At 44.8% G+C, this 20,673-nt stretch overlaps 1 protein-coding gene across 9 annotated transcripts in view; it reads left to right on the forward strand.

The window, feature by feature from the left end:
- The window catches only part of C4_1H18orf63 (chromosome 4_1 C18orf63 homolog), a 1,754,940-nt gene that overhangs the window by 212,682 nt on the left and 1,521,585 nt on the right, over window positions 1-20,673 (forward strand). For 7 of the 9 annotated variants that reach the window (XM_078687809.1, XM_078687806.1, XM_078687816.1 and 4 more), the window contains exon 3: window positions 14,562-14,640. In XM_078687809.1, coding sequence (XP_078543935.1) covers window positions 14,562-14,640 — 79 coding nt within the window. Of the gene's footprint in view, window positions 1-14,558; window positions 14,641-20,673 lie in introns of those variants that run through there. The other 2 variants (XM_078687812.1, XM_078687813.1) reach the window with 1 other exon arrangement.

Consider the following 20,673-nt stretch of genomic DNA (forward strand, 5'->3'; position numbering starts at 1 on the left):
ATTTCCTCGTAATTCATTTTAGTTGTTTTGATTGCTTCGTGAAATGTTGCGTTTGGCGTGCTACCCGTCGATTAGGGTAGGATGAATTGTTGATGAACCTGGTGTTTGTTAGCAAGTGCACAGCCTGGTATGTTATTGGTTTGTGGGAGGTTTATATAGTTTGTAGGTGCTCCTATGGTATTGTCTCCTGTCCGTCTGACGATATTTGACTGTAGGCCTAAGGTGTGCTTCTAATTAGGAATTAGTTGCATCCCATAAGGCACACTGGTAAGCAAAATTCTTCGTGAAGTTTCAAACAATAAAGTTAATTCAAAATGCTTTAATTGATTCTTTACGTTTAAATTTTATTCTATTGATTTAGAAATTAATGTCATTTCTTCATTCATATTTGAAATTAAATTCACATTCTCAATATTGGCTCCAATGCATTTCGGGCCAGTGCCCTTCATCTGGGAGCATATCTACAATTGAAGTAACATAGCTGATGATTAATACTTTAGGCCATCACAAACCTGAACATAAACATCTTGACAATGTGCAATAGTGTCTACAAAAACAATGTCGTGCTTAGTGAAAAAAAGTATCAAATTAGATGTGCGCAACATGAAGTGAGAAACATGGTTTAACTGTGTGAGCAAACATCCCACATAGTAAGGAAAAAGGCTTACTGAATCGCGTTTTCGTGATTCCTCCTGACTTTGTAATATTGATGTCTGTAACAAAAAGTTCGGTTCAGTATTATGTTCTAGATTTCAAAAATACAGCGGGTTTTGCCGAAGGTAAACGGTACTTACAGAGAAAGGTAAGCGTCTTGCGTAGAATCGGTTTAGGCTCGCTTCCTGGTAGTTTGTATATATGAGCGCCCATATGTCAGCGCGTCACGTGAATACGATCATGTGACGTGCCCGGGTATGTTATAGAGGTAGAGAGTGGGCTAACGCGGATGCCGGAAGTGGGTACTCGAATACTATGTTGTAGTCATGACGACAAAAAGGGGGTTTAGGTAAAAAGGTAAAAAGACTATGAATGGGTGATGTAGGTAACAAAAATGCGAAATGCAAAGGTTCTACTGAGTTCATAATAATAAAAACGAAAATTTGAAAAAGTGAAAGGATAAAGTGGTAGAGTGTGAAAACAATGGTGTTGTGGTGATTTGATGGTCTAGTGTGTGATGTTATGTCCACATGAGAACAAATAATGGCAGAACATAAGGTCCCATAGGACTGGTAAATTATTACAGATAACAGGAAAATTCTATTCAATCATTCAGTCCATTCGGTTTAATTGCATTCAATTTGTAAATCCAGTAGTTTTCACGGCAAAGTAGGTGCTTGTTATTGTCTCTGCCCTTTATTTTCTGTATGACTTCCAATGCCATGAATTTTAACTGTGAGATGTTATGATGTTTCTCAATAAAGTGCGCTGCCACCGATGATTTTAAATTGCGTGTCCTGATATTTGATTTGTGTTCATTAAGGCGTGTTAACAGTCCAGCCCGAAGTGCCGGGCCAGGTTCTTTCTGGACTGGAAACAAGCATCCTAGGTTCGGTTTCGGGCTATCACCCCATATCAGCCAGGCTAGCTTGACTCCAGTGGCATGAGAGCACAGGACCTACATCACTCATGCCATGTTAAATGACATCATTGATGACATAACTGATGTCATCTCAAATGCAGTGCATGACAGGGTAGCAAGTTATAGCTGTTTCACTAAACTAAACTATAACTGGCAAATTTCAGCTGTGTCTTCGTTTTTAATTATCAGTCTTATCTCATTTCAACACCTAACTGTCACAGCATTCACTCAATCAATCAAGTTTCAAATTTTTAAAGTCATTGATGCTTTTATGGGTTATGTGATTTTCATGAGTTTATCAGCCTTGTATTTTTGATTATTGATTTTATTATCCGATCTGACAATAAACATTGAACTATAGCGTCTCTTTATGCCTTGTTTTTTTCAGAGTATATATGCAAATGTGTGTGTGTGAGCTAAGTATTCTTTTGTAAAAATGCTTAGGAATCCAAAACGTTAGTGTAAATAATGTACTTTTTTTGCATTTTATGATGATTTCAGTCGTGTAGACTGTGACTCAATGTCAGGACCCGATGGCGAGGATTATGCCAACACTTTCTTCATTTATTAAACAGGAGGGATTATATAAATGCATAACCTACATCTCCCATTGATTCATGAGGAAATGTAAAACAAAGTCACAGTAACAACTGTCTAATCATGGCCCAGTGTGGCCCTTCTCAGCCTCCATCCGCCTGTCCTCATCCTCTTTTTTCTCTGCTACAACCGTAGTCAAGTCGGGGTTCTCGGTCCCCGCTCTTGGCTGTTTTCCCGTATTGTATATTACATCCTTTATTGTGACTATACTATATTGTATTTGTTATTCTTTTGCCTTGTCTTGTAAGGTTGCTGCACTGCAGCCGGGGGAATGCTCAGTTGCTCCTTTTGCTGCAGTTCATTGTTATTCAAGGCTCTGTGAGCCGCGGGAGCCTGCTCATGCGAGTGCTTTGCCCATCCCTGACGCACAATCGGGCAATGCTGTCGGCATTTGACACATGGCAAGGGCTCTGCACTTCTCGATCACGTGCGTGTGAGTTTCCCAGGATGCCCCAATAGCCTGAAGTCAGAATACCTCCCCTGGTGGGGGTGAGGGGGAGGGGGAAGGAGGCAGTGGGGGGTCAGTAGTGGCTTCCCGTATGGCTCATTTAAACAACCCCTGGGGTCTGTATTGGGCTTATTTTTTCAACTGCATCACTATAAAGGCCCCCACCGGGGTCTGTATTTCCATATTAAGTATATGGCAAGACTGCACTCATTAAGACAAACACCAATCCAGGCTGGATCAATTGGCCAATAAAAACAAGGCAGTTGTGGCGTTCTGGAGATGCTGCCTCCCCAGACAGTGTTGCTTGCTACCCCCAAAATTCCCTTTGTTTCCCCCCACCCATAACACCTCTCTCTATACCTATGTATCCCTACAGAGCTACTTACCTCCATTTGTTGAGTACAGTGGAGCAGTACAATGATACCTACGTCGAGGAAGAGGAAGTAAACTACTTCCTGGTGTCAGATGAGTTTTGTGAGGCAGTAGATGCCTCGATGTACAATGCGGTCTCAGATGTGGTAGCACCTTTGGAGAAGAAATTGCTTGAAAATGCACAAAAGTGCTTCCAATCCCTCCCATTGAGGGAAGATCTACCTGGGCCTGCGTAAGCACCCACGTGGTTCAACCTGGATGCTTTTGCTAGACTGAAGAAGGCCTTCATGGGCCATTCTTTAACCCTGAGCCTGAGTGGAATTCCCAGTTCTCCAGTGTTAGGGTGTCTTTCATAGTTTCACATGCCTGAATCATTCCCCGTCGTCGGAGTGGGAGTCCCACGGTATATAAAAAGCAGTAATATGCAATAATATCCTTAGAAAAACTTGGTAATAACCAGCCAGGAAGTAAAGTAGCCCAAGCTACAAGAGTAAAAACTTCCACACTCATGACTATCCTAGTCATTTTGTATAGACCAAACTGCAGCCAATCAGCCGACAGCACCCACCAGAATGTTCTCCCCAGAGGCTCAGGCTATCAGATTTTCTACCGCACGTCGTGTGAAGGGAGTCTCCCTGAGCTCTGCTCAGTTTTCTTCAATTTTCTTCATTTTTCTTCAATTCTTTCTTCATAATATCACAGTTTTGTAATGTCTTCTTACATGAAGTCTACCTTCAGACCCTGCGTCACTTGTGGGAAGCTGAGACTTTTTCCTGTGAACCCTCATGAAGAGTATATGGACCAGCACTCTGCCTGTCTCTGACATGGTAGGAGGAGAAGGGGTTGTTCTTGTGCTTAGACTATACCCCCCTTCTGATGTGGGAGGATTTTTTTGTTTGTCCTGCACATTAAGGTTTTAAGTGATGCTTCTCCTCTACTTCACCAGCTGAAGTAACATCACAATTAAGAGGTCTCTGGCCTTCTTTGAGTCTGTGCCTCCCACATCTACGCCCACGAGATTTACTCTCAGGCGTCTAGACTCACTCTGTGCACTTTTCTACGTGAAAATGTGCCAGCTTGTCGACGATACGGTCGATGTACTCTCTGAGGACAATCTCTGCCGTCACTGGTGCTCTGCAACGACAGCGCCTCCAGGCATTCGTCGACGACAGTGAGGACAGTGCCCTCTTGTCGACTGCAGGCTCGTCGACCACTGGGAGTTTCGTCAATGATACTTTTCTTTGACAGTTGGCCTCGTCGACGGTAGCCTCGTTGACGGTAGCCTCGTCGACGGTAGACTTGTCGACGGTAGACTCGTGGATGATAGGCGGTGGCCTTGTCGACGGTGGCCTCGTCGACGGTAGGCTCGTCGACTTTAGGCTTGTCGATGGTGAGCTCTGTAGACGGTAGGCTCGTCGACAGTGAGTTCCGTTGACGGTGAGCTCCGTAGACGGTGAGCTCCGTAGACGGTGAGCTCCGTAGACGATGAGCTCCGTAGACAGTGAGCTCCCTAGACGGTGAGCTCTGTAAACTGTGAGCTCCGTAGATGGTGAGCTCCGTAGATGGTGGGCTCCGTAGACTGTGGGCTCCGTAGACTGTGAGCTCCGTAGACTGTGAGCTCCGTAGACGGTGGGCTCCGTAGAAGGTGGGCTCCGTAGACGGTGAGCTCCGTAGACGGTGAGCTCCGTAGACGGTGAACTCCGTAGACGGTGAGCTCCGTAGACGGTGAGCTCTGTAGACGGTGAGCTCTGTAGACGGTGAGCTCTGTAGACGTTGAGCTCTGTAGACGTTGAGCTCTGTAGATGGTGAGCTCTGTAGACGGTGAGCTCTGTAGACGGTGAGCTCTGTAAACGGTGAGCTCTGTAAACGGTGACCTCTGTAAACGGTGACCTCTGTAAACGGTGAGCTCTGTAAACGGTGAGCTCTGTAAACGGTGAGCTCTGTAAACGGTGAGCTCTGTAAACGGTGAGCTCCGTAGACGGTGAGCTCCGTAGACGGTGAGCTCCGTAGACGGTGAGCTTCGTCAACATTCAGCTTCAACGCCAGTTGACTTCGTTGACGGATGACCCTGTCAACTGTTGGATTCGTCAACGGTTGAGCCCGTTGACAGTTGGTTTCACACACTGTTGACTTTTATGCACAGTGCTTATGTAGACGATTTATTTCGTCGACGGCAGCTTTCCGCTACATCCACGTGATGGCGTGATTGCTTTTTACTCCCACTATTATTCTTCTTGGACAGCACATAGCCGTATGAGCATGTTTTTTCTTCAGATCAAATTATGTATTTCTGACAGCAAGGCTGCCACGATTACGTCTTCTCATACAACTGGAGTTCTATTGCATTCACCTTCGGTGAATATTGGAGGTTTTCCCCTCCTTATGAAGAGAGCGGCGAATCGTTTTCCCCTTTCCCCTCGTCCTGGGGAAACCACAGAAACAAGTTCGTTCAGTTCCTATCATAGACTTCATTTAGAAAGAAGGTGTTAAACTCATGCAGAGGCCAAACTCTGTGCCGGCGTTTTTTTCCACGCCTTCACAAGAAATGTGAAGCTCCCCACTATTCACCTGCTTTTCTAGTCTCTCAGCCTACCCTGACTCAGTCATTACTCAGGCGGCACAGCGATTATCTTGCAAGCCAGTTGGGCAGGTATGCCGCCAGATGTGCTCTGACAAGTTGGCGCTAGTAGAACTTATTCCAGAATCCTCCAAGCCTCACACTTTGAAGATCCTGTAGGAGGGAGAGAGAGAGAGAAGTGCATCAGAAATAATACACCGTGCAGCGGACATTGCGTGTACAGGTTTTCGATAGCTTGCAAGAGGGGCAGTCTGGCAAATACATTTTTGCTTCAATGCTACGTCTTTTGCAAGGAGGTTAAAGGACACAGATACCGCCCGCACCCTCTGGATATAGAATCGCAGCCTTTTCGTGGTGCCGAGGACGTAGATCCACGTCCTTTTTTCAAGGGAGTTCCATCCAGTATTGGCTCCTACAATCAGAACTAACTGCGTTATTCAAATCAAACGCAGTCACATGGGCAAAGTACCAACAGGTCCTACATAGAAAATCATCGTACAGCCGAGGCAACTCTTCTAATAAACAATGGATTACCTTGAACCCACCTTTATTCCCTCCAAAAACGTCGGAGGTCTAATAACTCACTTTTATTCCAATTGGTCAAAGGTGACAGAGGACCGTTGGGTTTTTTAAACGTCATGCCCAAGGGCACACTCTAGAATTTGTCAAATTTCCCTTTTTCTACACCTCCAAAGGTACCTCCACCTTCTCATCTACTGGAGTCGTTTGCACAAGTGTCTATATGGATACAAACAGGGACCGTCGGAGTGGTTCTGAATCTCCAACAGCGTTAGGGTTTACTCTCAGTTCCTCATCAACAAGCAAATCAGGAAAGTAGTGCATGATTTTAGATCTTTGCGCAAACTTTACAAATGTTGTACCTCAAGAAACTCCTAAAGTTCTTATGCCAGAACGACTTTATAACTACTCTCAACCTCCAGGATGTCTATTTTCATGTGCCAATTCTTATTAAGCACAGGAAGTGGCTACGCTTTACAATAGGTACAAAACATTTTCAATTAAAGTCCTACCTTTTGGACTTAGGTTCGCTTCACGTGTCTTTATGTAGATCCTGGCACCAGTGGCAGCCTATCTACGTCTGCAAGGCATACACATTTATCATTACTGAGACAACTGTATAATAAGGGCTCGCTATTATTTACAAGCAGTCCAGCACACCCAGACTTGTCAGTCACTGTTTCAAAACCTGGTTTTCAATAAATCATGACCAGTCCCAACTAGTACTAGCTCCGATATGAACGTTTCTCTGAGCATCAATCAATACAAACTTAGCAAAGGTGTTTGTCTCACAAGAACGACGGGCCTGCAGCTCCCACTTGGTGGTTCTTCTACGTACAAAAAAGTCTGTTTCAGTGGATCCTCAAAGTCATTCCTGGCCACAGCCTCCACCTGCATCCCGTTGGTTCCCAACTAAAGATTACACATGAGAAAATTGCTAGAGGAGCTAGACAAGAAGTGATTGCAGGTCTCCAGTTCAATCGAAGATCTCATTCAAATCACTCCTTGGATGCAAGAGGCCTTTTTGTTTGGTGGGTCCAAGAAAGAAATTTGTAGAAGGGGTGTGCGTTTCCTTCAAGAAGCGCCAAATTACACAATCACCACAGACGCATCCTTCGAGGGTTGGGGAGCATATCTTCAAGGGCTGAAGGTCAGCGGGAAATTGAACCCTCAACAAAAGGCTTAGCACATCAATCTGCTAGAGCTAGGTGCCATCTTCTTAGCCCTCAAATCCTTTTGTGCAATCATTCAAGGGGCCACAGAATTGGTTCGCACAGACAATACTTCAAGTATGCATTACTTAAACAAACAGGGAAGAACAAAGTTGGTTCTTCTATCTCAGGAAGCCCAAGAGATATGGGCTTGGGCGATACGACACAGGATCAATCTCTTGGCTGTTCATGTGCCGTGAGTTGCAAATGTGCTGGCGGACACCCTCAGCAGGTCAACGGCGTCCAACCACAAATAGGAACTGCATCAGCCAACGGTGGATCGAATCTTCCAGCAGTGGGGTCATCCCGATCTGGACCTCTTTGCGACAAAAAAGAACAGCAAATGCCTGTTTCTTTGCAAGCTGGCATCCCCACAGGGACTCGCATGGGAAGGCATTTTCGATAAACTGGTCAAATTTGCCTTCCGGATCCGGCTTCTCTAAAATTAGCAGCTTGGCGTCTGAGCACCTTGAATTGACTCATCTGAGTATCTCGGCGGATTGTAAGGAGGTACTGGCTTACGCGAGAGCACCTACTAAAATAAAGACATACAGACTTTAATGGAAAAGAATCTGCATTTGGTGTTAATCTGCTGGGGTTCACCCATTTCAGGCAACGCCGGACCAGATATTACCTTTTTTCTTGCACTTGGCAAGATCAGGCTTATCTCATGCAACGTTGAAGGTCTTTTTGGCAGCCATTTCAAGGTAACGTCAGAATGGGTCCATCTCTCTTTATTCTTTAAGAATACGACAGTTCTTTAAGGGACTATTCATAATGTTTCCTCTTGTTTGTCGTCCTCCTCCATCATGGCATTTTAATGTAGTATTAGCGCAGCTCATGCGCCACCCATTTGAGCCAATTTACAGGATTTATTTCAAATTCCTAACATGGAACGTTTCTCTTTTGCTAGCATTAACTTCATCTAGAAGAGTCAGTGATGTTCAAGCTGTCACCGTCAATTCACCTTCCTTACAATTCACGTCCAATTCTGTGGTGCTACGTACAAACCCAAGGTTTATGCCTAGGTGCCTTCGGATTTTCACCTGAACAAACCAGTCATCTTAAAGACGTTTTTTCCTAGTCCGCAATCCCCTGTGGGGAGGGCATTACATACCCTTGCCTTCAGAAGATGTTTAAAATTCTATTTGCGAAGGACCTCTGCCATTCGCAAATCCGATCAACTGTTTATTGCCTATGGAAAGATACGGCAAGGACAAGCAGTGTCTAAACAAACCATAGCTAGATGGATTTCTGCAGCTATTGACTTTTGCCATTTTCAAGCTGGAAGTCCTTTACAGACAATTCCAAGAGCTCACTCTGCAAGAGCTGTTTCTTCCTCGACTGCTCTTTTCGCTGGAGTTCCTCGTCAGCAAATCTGTAGAGCAGCGACTTGGTCCAGCAGACATACTTTCACCAGGCATTATTGTTTGGATGCTGCCAGCGAGGCTGATACGTCAGTGGGTCAAGCGGTTCTACACAATCTTTTCAGATAAGATGAGCCTCTATTTTCTCTCCTCCTCTGTACTGCTTTCCAGACGCTTATTCTATGCCTAATTTGGGTGCATTCTCATGTGATTGCACGTTTTTTCATGCATATATGAATGTTGGCATTTTATTTTGTGAAGGTATATACTTGCTATGTACAAACTTATGTTACAAATAGCGTCTTCCAAGCATTATTTCGGTACTGCTATCTACTCTGATTCAGGCATGTGAATCTATGAAAGACACCCTAATACTGGAGAAGAACAATAGTTACTTACCTGTAATCTGTGGTTCTCCAGTATTGGTGTCTTTCATAGATTCACATGCAACCCGCCCACCTCCCCTCTGAGGCTCTTTAGGCTAGGATGTTTTTAGCTTCACCCCTGTGTGAGAAAATCTGAGAGCCTGAGCCTCTGGGGAGAACATTCTGGTGGGTGCTGTCGCCTGATTGGCTGCAGTTTGGTCTATACAAAATGACTAGGATAGTCATGAGTGTGGAAGTTTTTACTCTTGTAGCTTGGGCTACTTTACTTCCTGGTTGGTTATTACCAAGTTTTTCTAAGGATATTATTGCATATTACTGCTTTTTATATATACCGTGGGACTCCCACTCCGACGACGGGGAATGATTCAGGCATGTGAATCTATGAAAGACACCAATACTGGAGAACCACAGATTACAGGTAAGTAACTATTGTTCGTACTACCTTATGACCTTCCCTTCTTCCCCACCTGCTTCAGATGGATCCTCAGCGGTATCGGATGGAGAGTAGGATCAAGAACAGCCTTGGAGGCCGCAGAGTTACCCCTTGGAAACAGAACCTCTTGAGGGTGTGGAGTCTAACATGCTGAATCCCGAGGCACTCATGCACCCCAGATCAGCGGAGTGGGCTCCGGCGTGAAGCTCGACACGTATGTGGCAGGAGGATGCATAAACTGTCAGATAAGTAAATCTGTAATCCCTTGAGGGCTGAATGCCCTAGACCTTCCCTGGAAGGTACATTTTCAGCTACACCGGAAATGGATCATTAAATGGCCACATTCTTGGCTAAATATGTGCAAGACCCCAAGAAGGGCATTGACCGCTTCTGGCGGACTTGCCAAGATAGTTGTTAGACTTGACGGGCCATTGACAACAATTCTTGACATGGCCAAGAATGCTAAAACATTAGACGCCCTTATATCCCTGAGGTACTCTGTAGATCAACCCTAAGTTAGGGGATCTGGCGACCTCTGAGGCGGGTCAGGTTGTACACGGCAGGCTTTTTGGTGAGCCATTCATCAAGTAGTTCGGGAACTTTGTCTCCACATTTAATTTGCTTGATAAAGCACAGTCCTCAATCGAACGTATCTTTTACCCCATGGGTTTTGGCTGGGGCCTGTTGTGGTAGCGGGCGCTCGGCGGACCACCAGCAAACACAAGCCCCTGGCAGAGGTTAGTCATCAAGAAGAGGCTAGTGGCAGGACCCCGCCCGCTTCAGGGGATTCTACCCCATAAAAGGATATCGGAGGCACAGAGGTTCCCAAGGAGGTTCACGTAGCGGAGGCTCCTCCACCAACTACCACAGTGAGTCTGCAGTTGATTTCTCACAAGCTGGGGGTCAGGTTGACCCATTTCGTACAGGTTTGAAGGACTCTTGCTACCTACGCTTGGGTCCTTCCAGCCGTCCCCGCCTTGTCCAGTTGCCTTCTCAGGCAGGGAGGTGGTCCTTATCCACAGGGATGTTCAGGAACTCCTGGCCATATGGGCTATCTCCCTAACCTCCCCCCACCCTTCAGCGTTCCTCAGCAAACATTTTCTTGATAGAGAAACGAGATGGTGGGCAACACCCAGTAATAAATCTACGGGAGTGGTTGGTTTACTGCCGCTTCAAGCTGGAGGGAATCCATCTTGTTGGAGATCTTCCCGTCCCAACAACTGGCTGGTGCCCATGAATCTGAAGGATGCTTATCTGGCGATTCTGGTGTACCCGCCACATCGTCGTTTCCTACAATTTCAATGGGAGTCTCAGACGTTCGAATTCAGCCCCTTGCCTTTCGGCCTCTTGTAGGCTCCATGGTGCTTCACCTAGGTGCTGAAGCCCGTGGTCGAAATTCAAAGGGCATCAGTGGTCTGCAAGATAGTCTATTTAGACAATATACTCATCTTGAACCAATGCCCTCAGGCTCTGAAATTGCTCCTGTGGAGTGCTGTGGATCTCCTTCAATCCTTAGACTTTATCATCAATCAAAAGAAGTCGGCCCTGATCCTGTCACAATCTTTGATCTTCCTGGGGTTCCCGATCAACTCGGTGGACTCCATCATGTGCCTTCCGACTAGGAAAATGGCCAAAATCCAACATGAGGTGCGCAGAACCCTGGCAAGCCCTCGACTTTTCTCTAACTAATCAACTCGGTGGGCTCTACCTTGAGCCTTCCGTCCAGGAAAATGGCCAAAATCCGGCATGAGGTGAGGAGAACCCTGGCATGGCCCTCAACTTCTCTCTGACAGATTGCCAGGGTAGTCTGCCTTCTGTCATCCTAAATACAGGCAATTTTTCTGGGACCCCTTCCCTTCCGGACCTTGCAATGCCTGAAGGTCTCCCACCTGCGTCCTGGCCTCACTTACTCCCAGCAGCTTCCCCTCTCAGAAGAGGCCAAGGAAGCAAGGAGGAGCTGCAGTGGTGCCTCCCAAATATAGAAGCAGCAAAAACACAAAAATTGCCAATACTGATGATTTTTTCAAGTAGATCAACACGGCGCATGAACACTCATCAATGTTGTATGTTGTTTGGCTTGGCTCCTTGTTCTAAGAAAGTGAAAAAGGTGCTATACAACCAAGGAAGTGGTGTGTGAATGAAGTGAGTGTGGTGTGCAATTAGTATTGGTGTTTGTTGGATGTCTGAATATTTGGGAGTGAGAGTGGTTAGGTAAGCCCAGATGGCGGCTAGTCACTGTTGTATATTTACTTAAGAGTTTCGGTTCTGTCTTTGTATTGTTTTACATATTGAAAAAAAGTGTAATTTATAAAAAAAGAAAACAATTTAAATTGAATTATTTTTCTAAAATAAAAACGATTTGCTAGTTCCGGCTGACATTGATGAGTGTTCATGCGCCGTGTTGATCTACTTGAAAAAAATCATCAGTATTGGCAATTTTGGTGTTTTTGCTGTTAAAGGGCTCAGCCTTACTGATTAGAGCCCAACCCATTGGTGTTCTTCCCACATATAGAGGCCTTGAACGGACTGGCCATTTTCAGTTCCCAATTGGACTTAGTAATAGAATCCAACACCAGTGGCTCGGGTTTGGGATCAAGTTGTTGGGAATTTACCACTGGAGTTGGGTGGTCTGCGTCTAAGCAGGCCCTGCAAATCAATTGCCTAGAGTTGAAGGCGGGCTCTTTCATGGTGGAGATGTTGGACGAGAGAACGTGCCCAGTGCTGTGTACTTATGAAAATGGACAATGTAGCGGCAGCCGGTTACATCAACTATCTGGGAGGTACGCGGTCCAGAGCGCTGTCAGATCAGGCGAAGACTTTCTGGAAATACTGCCTCGAACATCAATTTTCAGTGGAGGTGAAGCATCTCCCAGGCTCAGACAACCAAGTGGCAGATTGGCAATCTCGTCACCTCAAGGATCCGAGTCTGTGGAAACTGTCTCCACAGGTGTTTCAGGCTCTGTTGAGTCATTGGGGTCCTTTCGTGGTCGATCTTTTTGCGTCCCAGCTGGACTATTAACATCTGTGGTTTTTCAGTTAGAGACTGGATCTTAAAACAATAGCGATTGATGCCTTTCTCCAAAACTGGCCCTTAGAGATGGGGTATGCCTTCCCACTACTTGAAATGCTAATGAGGCTCACAGCGCAGGCCCGTCATCAACAAGCTGACCTGGTGGGCGTAACATCCGATTTGGAAGTCGCATGTCTGGTTTCCATTTTTTCACAGAACTTCCTTGGGAGTTTCCATTCCATATACTCCATGAACAGTTTCTCCTCAAGGATCCCTCGGGGAATCCCCACCCGCTGTTGGTCAGCAGATCCCTCCAGCTCATGGCGTTGAGAATTACAGGGCACGCTGGCAAATCCCAGGGCTTTCCCACACAGCCTATCTCTGGCCTGAGTGAATAATACAGTTAAACACACCGCTCAACCTGATCTTAATGGTTGGGCTGGTGTTAGCAGCGGGATTTGGATCCCATGGGGACAGATGTTGTCCACAATTTAACTTATTTTGCTTCCCTACTGAAAAAAGGTCTGGCTTATAGGTCAGTCAACACCTTCAGGTCTGCAATCTCTGCAGGACATGTCCTTGTGGGGGGTGGTCCAGTTGGTGAACATCTGTTGGTCCAGAAACCTCTCCGGGGTATCAGGTTGTCTCTTCCCCATAACTGAGATATTCAATGCTTTGGGATGTCGACAAGGTACTGAATCTCTTCCTATCCTGGCCATGGTATAAATATCTTTCTCGGAAGCAGTTGTCTGCGGAGTTGGCTATGTTAATGTGCTTGGTCTCTTGCCACTGAGTTTCAGATCTCCGGGCTCTAGACATTACTGGTCGCACCTTTACCCATAATGGGGTTTCCTTCCATGGGTCCCGTAGGACGAAGTGCAACTCCAGAATTATCTCATGACCCTTCTTCCCGGGTTTCCCTAAACTATGTTTTGTTCGCTATGTCAAACAGTATGAGCCAATAACCGAGGAACTCCGGCCACATGGGGAAAGACAGCTGCTTATTGCCCTTTGTAAACCTCATTGAGCTGTCTTCTCCCCTACCATTGTGCGCTGGACCATGCAAGAGGCTTGTATTGACACTATGGTGTTGCCCTTGGGGTTCATTTGCAGGATATTATGAATGCAGAGGACTGGTCTTCATATTAAACCTTTAAACGGTTTTACTTCAAACCAGTCTCCTCCATTGTAACCCTGATGGTAAACAAGTTTTAGACTGGCATAATCCTCGCCACCTGATCCTGACATCAAATGGAAAATTTCCCAGCAATCATAAAGGAAAGTTTCAATTCTATTAAGGACACGGAGGCGAGGATTAACCCACCTGTTTGCTCCTTTAAATTTCACCCACCTGATGATATTGGTGCTCTCCATTCAGGGTGTAAGTAACAGTTTTTTTCATCAGTTTTTTAATAATTGTATGTATTGGTCTGCTTTGAACATGCTTGTTTCTTTGCATTTGCTGTGTTAACTGACATTGCATTACTGGCTGGTTCACCTGAAGTCCTAGTTTAAATGTTGTTTATGGGTTCTTACAGGATCTGAGTAGTCCAAACAGGAGTGGGAGTCACTTTGGTCACAGGAAGAAAGACTACAAGGAGAGGCAGACAGAAGCTGAGAAGGGCCACGCTGGGCCATGATTGGGCAGTTGTTACTGCAACTTTTTTTTTTCATTTCCTCATGAATTATGGGAAACGTAGTTTATGTGTTTATGGAATGGCTGCTTTTTAATAAATTAATAAAGTGTAGGCATAATCCTCACCGTCATGTCCTTAATAGAATTGAAACTTTTCTGTAAGATTGCTAGGACATTTTTCATCCTAAGACAGTTACTTTTGCTTGATGATGTCTCTGTAAAATAGTCCAATGACATCATTGGCACATGCATAATAAATAAATTGTCATTGAAAGGTTACTAGATGGTATGCTACTAAGTAGGGTGCCCAAAGATCCCTCACCTAATGTTGGTTAATTATTTATGGATCTCTTCAGAAGTATACAACACCGGAAAACATGTTTCCGTTATTCAGTTACCTTTTCATACAATAAAGTTTATTTCCACAGGTACTTGTTATTTCGATATCAGGATGTTGTGACATCACCTGTCCCAGATGAGTTGAACCAAATATTGCTAATAACATCGGTAAGAACAATTATCTTTTAACGCATTCTAAGAGCTATGCATATTTGTGAAGTTGTTTCCTGTGTTGAAGATTACTTTTTGGACATGCTCTCTTTCACTCTCAACTGTTTGTCGCCTTCTGTAAAGGTACAAAAGTGAGCTGAAGTCCTATATGAACTTCACACTGATTTCTTCTTTTTAAGCTTTCTAGTTAAAACTCGAACCTGCACAGTAGTACTCCCTAATGTATATTATTTTCAGTTTTCTTTGCTTCCTCAGGAGGATTGAAGGATTTATGAAACGTATTTGCCGAAAATGGACTCTAACAAAACCTGCGTCCTCTGTCTTTGACATCTTGTGAATATTAAGGGCCAGATGTAGGTAATTTTATTTTACCACCTCTTAAATACCGAATCATACCGATTCGGTATTTAAGAAGTGGTAAAATAGAAGTACTGAGGTGTAGGTAAATCCAGATGTGCATTTACCGAATCGGTAATATTCGGTATTTACCGATTCGGTAAATACCGAATCGGTAATGCCCATTCATTCCTATGGGCTTTGAAGCCCATAGGAATGAATGGGCATTACCCAAATACCGAATTTCACAAGGGTGCAGGGGGTGTCACTTTGACACCCTCTAGCACCCCCAAAACAGGTTTGGGTGCCATGTGGTAGGCATACATGCCCTAAGGGCAGGTCTGCCTGTCATATGGCACAGGTGTGCATGCACACATGTGCATGCACACCGGAATCGGTATTTTACCATCAAATTGAATTTGATGGTAAAATACCGATTCGGTAAGGCTTGTGGGACTCAGAAGAGTCCCATCTACATATCAAATTTACCGAATCGGTAAAAATACCGATTTGGTATTTTACAGAATCGGTAAATTTACTGATCGGTAAATTTACCGATTCTGTAAAAATATGCCCCCTACATCTCAAATTCCATTTGCCGGTCGGTAACGGCCGAATTCGGCCGTTACCGACCGGTAAAAGCCTACCTACATCTGGCCCTTAGTCTTTCTGAGACACTCCTGACGAAAGGCATCCAGTCTTCATTATTACTCGGATTCTACATTCAGGGCCTGATTCACAAAGGTAAACATACACTTTTGTGTAAGTTTACTACTTTTAAGTAGTCACAAACTACATGCGGAAAACTCTGCACTTCTAAGTATATGGAATGCGGAGTCTTAACACTCCGCACATAGGGGCAGATTACGATGTAGGGAGGATCGCCACCGCCCGCATGGCTGTGGCGATCCGCTCTACATTTCTCTCCGCCCGCCACCCATTTCCCCCGCTTGACGAAAAGACCGTCCGCCGGTTTTCGGTTGGTCGACTTGTCAACCGGGCGGAAAAAGATCACAATATGGTGGCGGTGCCTGTGAGACACCGCCATCCATATTATGATGAGTGCGGTAATGAGCCTTTCCATGGTGGCTTTGCCGCCATGGAAAGGCTCGCGATATTTTCTGTTGGGGCCCCGTAGCGGGCCCCCATGGTGTTGGGGGCGGGGAATGCACATGGGGGTACCTATGGTACCCCCCTGCATTTGCATGCACAATGCGGCAGGCACCACGCGATGCCTGCCAATTTGTGCATGCAAATGCATAACAGGCATTTTACCATTGCGGCGGTTGCTGCTGAAAGAACTGCCCTCCGCAATGTAAAAAATGCCTAATGTGCCCGCCAGTGTGGTGGGAGCATCCTAATCTCCCCCACGGCACCACCACACATATGGCGGGCGATCCCGTTTTCCGTCAGGATGGCGGACGGACAAAGTCCGCCCGCCATCCTAATGATGCTCATAGTTTGTGAATACCTAAAAGTAGTAAACTTACACAAAAGTGTAAGTTTAACTTTGTGAAACAGGCCCTCAGCTTTCCTCACAAGCCCTGAGACTGGTTGTCCCTAGATATAGACCCTGCCCGTGGGCGGGGTTCTGGTTACCACATGCTGATTGCTTGCTACTCCACTCACTCAGAGATGCTGGCCTGGGTGAACAGATAAACGTGCACTATTATGATCAATAATCTAAGGCACCTCACTGAAAGAAAGGCAGGCTCCAAAACAAAGGTCATCTCTCCGTACCTGGCTATTTATTCTCTTCTCCCTCCCCGCAGGCACACTCCAATATATCACAAGCAGGGCTTACATAGATCAGAGGAACTTGTGTTTTTTAAGCCATCAGGCTTCTTTTTCAGGCAACAGAATGAGCATAAACATTTAACGAACCAAAATGTTGAAAACATGAATGTGATAATTTCAAAAGTACAAAAGAGTATTAGCTGCAGTCAATCAGCAAAACTGGGCGAGGCAATCTTAACAAATTAATTAAAACCGAGGCAGAAAAAATAGTTTGGATAGGTAGCAAAGAAAATAGATTTGACTCTTAAGAAGTGTCCCCAGGAGTAAAAGAAGCACATTTAGCTAACTGGACAAACAGGTCTATCATCTAGCTTGAAAAGCAAACGTTTTGGGGGAGGGGGAGCTATTAAGCAGATGATAGTAGAAATGTGTTGCAAACTAACAACTGGAAAATAGTGAAATAGAGTTTCGAGGCTTCCATTCGTGGCCAAAGCAGGTATCGCAGTTTTCTGTTTAGTTTCCAAGGGCTAGATATATCAATCCTATTTGTATTCACAAATGGCCTGGTTCGTTTGCAAATGCAGAAAGGCATTTGGGGCCAGATGTAGGTGGCCAATTACCGGTCGGTAACGGCCGAATTTGGCCGTTACCGACCGGTAATTGGATTTTGATATGTAGGGGGAAAAAACAGGCATTTTCGGTAATTTTACCGAATCGGTAAATATACCGGTCGGTAAAATTACCGAAAATGCATTTTCGGTATGTAGGTGCCAAGTTGCACATTGACACAGGGCTTTGAAAATCGGTATTTTACCATGCAATACAATTGCATGGTAAAATACCGATGCAGGTGTACATGCACATCTGTGCATGTACACCTGTGCCATGTGGCACACATACATGCCCTAAGGGCATGTATGTGTGCCACATGGCACACAAGCGTAAAACAGGGGTGCCAGAGGGTGTCAAAGTGACACCCCCTGCACCCTTGCTAAAATCGGTATTTACCGATTCTGTAATTACAGAATCGGTATTGCCCATTGATTCCTATGGGCTTCACAGCCCATAGGAATCAATAGGAAATACCGATTCGGTATTTCCAGATTCGGTAAATACCGAATCTTAACGATTCGGTATTTCCACATCTGGAAATACCTACATCTCCCCCCTTCATATTTACCACTTCTTAAATACCGAATCGGTAAAATTCGGTATTTAAGAGGTGGTAAATATGAATTACCTACATCTGGCCCTTGGTATGTATTAATCTCAAATTGCGATTAGGTAACAAATTACCGGTCGTTATTTGGGATTATAAATACATACTGATTCGGTATTTGGAAGGGGTGTTTTAGGGCATCCCTTCCAAATACTGAATTTGAATAGTATGTATTAATGTTTTATGTCCGAATTCTGGTCGCAAAACATTAATGTTTTACAGACTACAGAAATGTTGTGGTAATGCATTCGCAAACAGGAAGGGTGCCCTAATGGACCCCTTCCCCTATGTGAATGTACAAAAATGTTTGTTTAAGAGGGGCAGTGGCCCATAAGACCACTGCCTCTACTTAAACAAACAAAAGAAAATAAGGAAACTTTTGTTTTTAAAATGGTCCTGTTTCCTTTAAGGGAAACGGGTTGCTTGTAAAAAAAGCCTTCTTGTAGGAAGTTGGCTCTTTATATGATATATCAGCGCTAATGATGAGGTTTTGTTATCTCAATCAGAAAATGGACTCCAACTGTTGATCAATAGCTTTTTTACCTACGTGGAACAAAAGGACTTAAAACTAAATCTGGGGAAAACCTTTGTTATGGTTTGCAGGAGGAGGAAGGTGAAGAAAAAATCCCATCATGTGAATGGCCACAAATTTGAAGAGGTTCATAACTTCTCTTATCTTGGTGTGCTGTTTTCAAGCTCTAACCTCTGGGGATCTCATATAGATTTAGCTAACTTTAAATTTAAGTGGATAATAGAGGCTCTGTTCAGATTTGCTACTAAAATTGGAAATAAACCAATTTGTGAGATGCTGTAGCTGTACAGGAGTAAGTACATGCCCACTGCTACATATGAGGCAACCCTATGGGGTCTGGCGGGGCACTTGATTCTGCAAACACAGGAAAACTCTTTTCTGTGTAGACTTTTGGCAGTCCCTCATTCTGTACCACCCTCTATCACCCACAGAGAATTGGGTAGAATTGTTGTTGATGACACCTTAGACCAATGTGCCTTAGTAGAGGCACAACATTTGAAGCAAGGCTTGTACTACATTTACAAGGGATTTAATGAATGGATGCCTCGCACTATGCCACTATGGCAAGATACTGTTAGCATATATTAACAGACTACTTAAGGAAATTGATGAAAATGCTTTTTTGGAATGTCCCGTTATTGTCTTACAGTACAGTAAAAAAGAGCTCAAACTGATTTTTACCAACAAAAGTGATTTAAGGAGAGAGAACAAAGAGATGGAAAAACAAACAATATGTCCGTATCTCGAAGGACCAGTATACCAAGGTTTGCCTACTTACCTTATGGAGATCCCTGATGTACAGAAGAGATTTTACCTTATTAGTTTTCAAATGGACGTTTTACATCTTCTTGTTGCATTCCCAAAAAGAGATGTGTGGCTCAAAGACTTGCCAAAGTGCTCATGTGATGGGAAAGCTACCCAATCTTCAATGCATTTTTTCCTCTACTGTAAGTTTTACTGTGATATACAAAACATTTTATATCACCACTTGTTTTATCAGAGAGGTTTTTATTTCATAAGGAAGCCTACACATTTTTGTGGAAACTCGAGTCAGGTAACATCTGTCATGCTGTCTCAATTTTTATTACTCATGCTATCATCATAAGAAAGTCACTTCTGTAGTAGGGGATCTCTGTGTATAGTCATAATCTAGTGAATAGTCCCGCCCATGTGCGTGGACCCCGGAGCAATCAAAAATAATCTCTTAAACTGTCTTCTTTGCAGTCCTGCATAGACACTTAAGAGAAAATGAAGACAAATAATGCAGCCTAACACTTCCAAGGCTACAAAGGCCACCACTTCATCTAAACAGTGAAAAGGATAGCCAACAATGTCAGATTTTACACATTTTTACCAAGTTTCCCTCATAGAGAAAACTCCCCTTCACCAAAATCCTTGAAATGATAGAGAGGAAGGGTTGGACAGACAAGCCCCCATAGGCTGCCATTATGTGTCTGGAAAAGGGATACCGTGCCTTTAAGGAACTCTCCAGAGACCCTCGGTATCCCAGGATGCACAGCCAAAGTCCTTTTACTTTCAGTTCTTTTTTCCGGCTCCTGTTAGCAGGACCCTGGAGCATTGAGCTCTCCCTTTTGGGGTTTTTCTTCTATTTATTACACGTTTCAAGTGTTTTGAGTGTTTCACTCGACGCCTGGGGTCTTCCTCTTCCTTTTGCTGTGTTATTTAGCCAGCTTTGCCCACTCTTTCTGTCGAATATGCCAGCTTTATTCGACAAGTGCCCTGAGTGTGCCAGGAAGAAGGCTAAATCTGACTCCCACAGAGTATGCATACTCTGTCTCCCTTCCTCCCATGTCCTTGAAGCCTGTGAGATTTGTCAATCTTTCTTCAGGAGGACCCTGCGTGACAGGGAGAAGATTTGTCTCCAAGGCCTGGAGCAGAGGAAACATCAGGAACCAGGTGGGTCAGGACATGGAGGGACTCAGTCATCGTCCTCTGCCCATGCTTCGGCCTCTGGGGGGCTCCCCAGTCAAGAAAAGGCCCAGAAAAGGTACCTGTCCCGGTCGACGTCGATGGCTTTGACGTCGGCGTCGAGAGGCATGACCACTATCTGTTTCCCGTCGACCCAGGGCTCTGGGTTCAAGCGTCATCAACGTTTGACGTCGAGGGGAAGGACGTCGAGACCTCGGACGAGGTCGACGTTGAGGACTTCACCGACGTCGGCACATCATTGATGTCGAGATGAGTC

Source organism: Lissotriton helveticus, chromosome 4_1 (assembly GCF_964261635.1).
Source record: "Lissotriton helveticus chromosome 4_1, aLisHel1.1, whole genome shotgun sequence".
Lineage (NCBI taxonomy): Eukaryota > Metazoa > Chordata > Amphibia > Caudata > Salamandridae > Lissotriton > Lissotriton helveticus.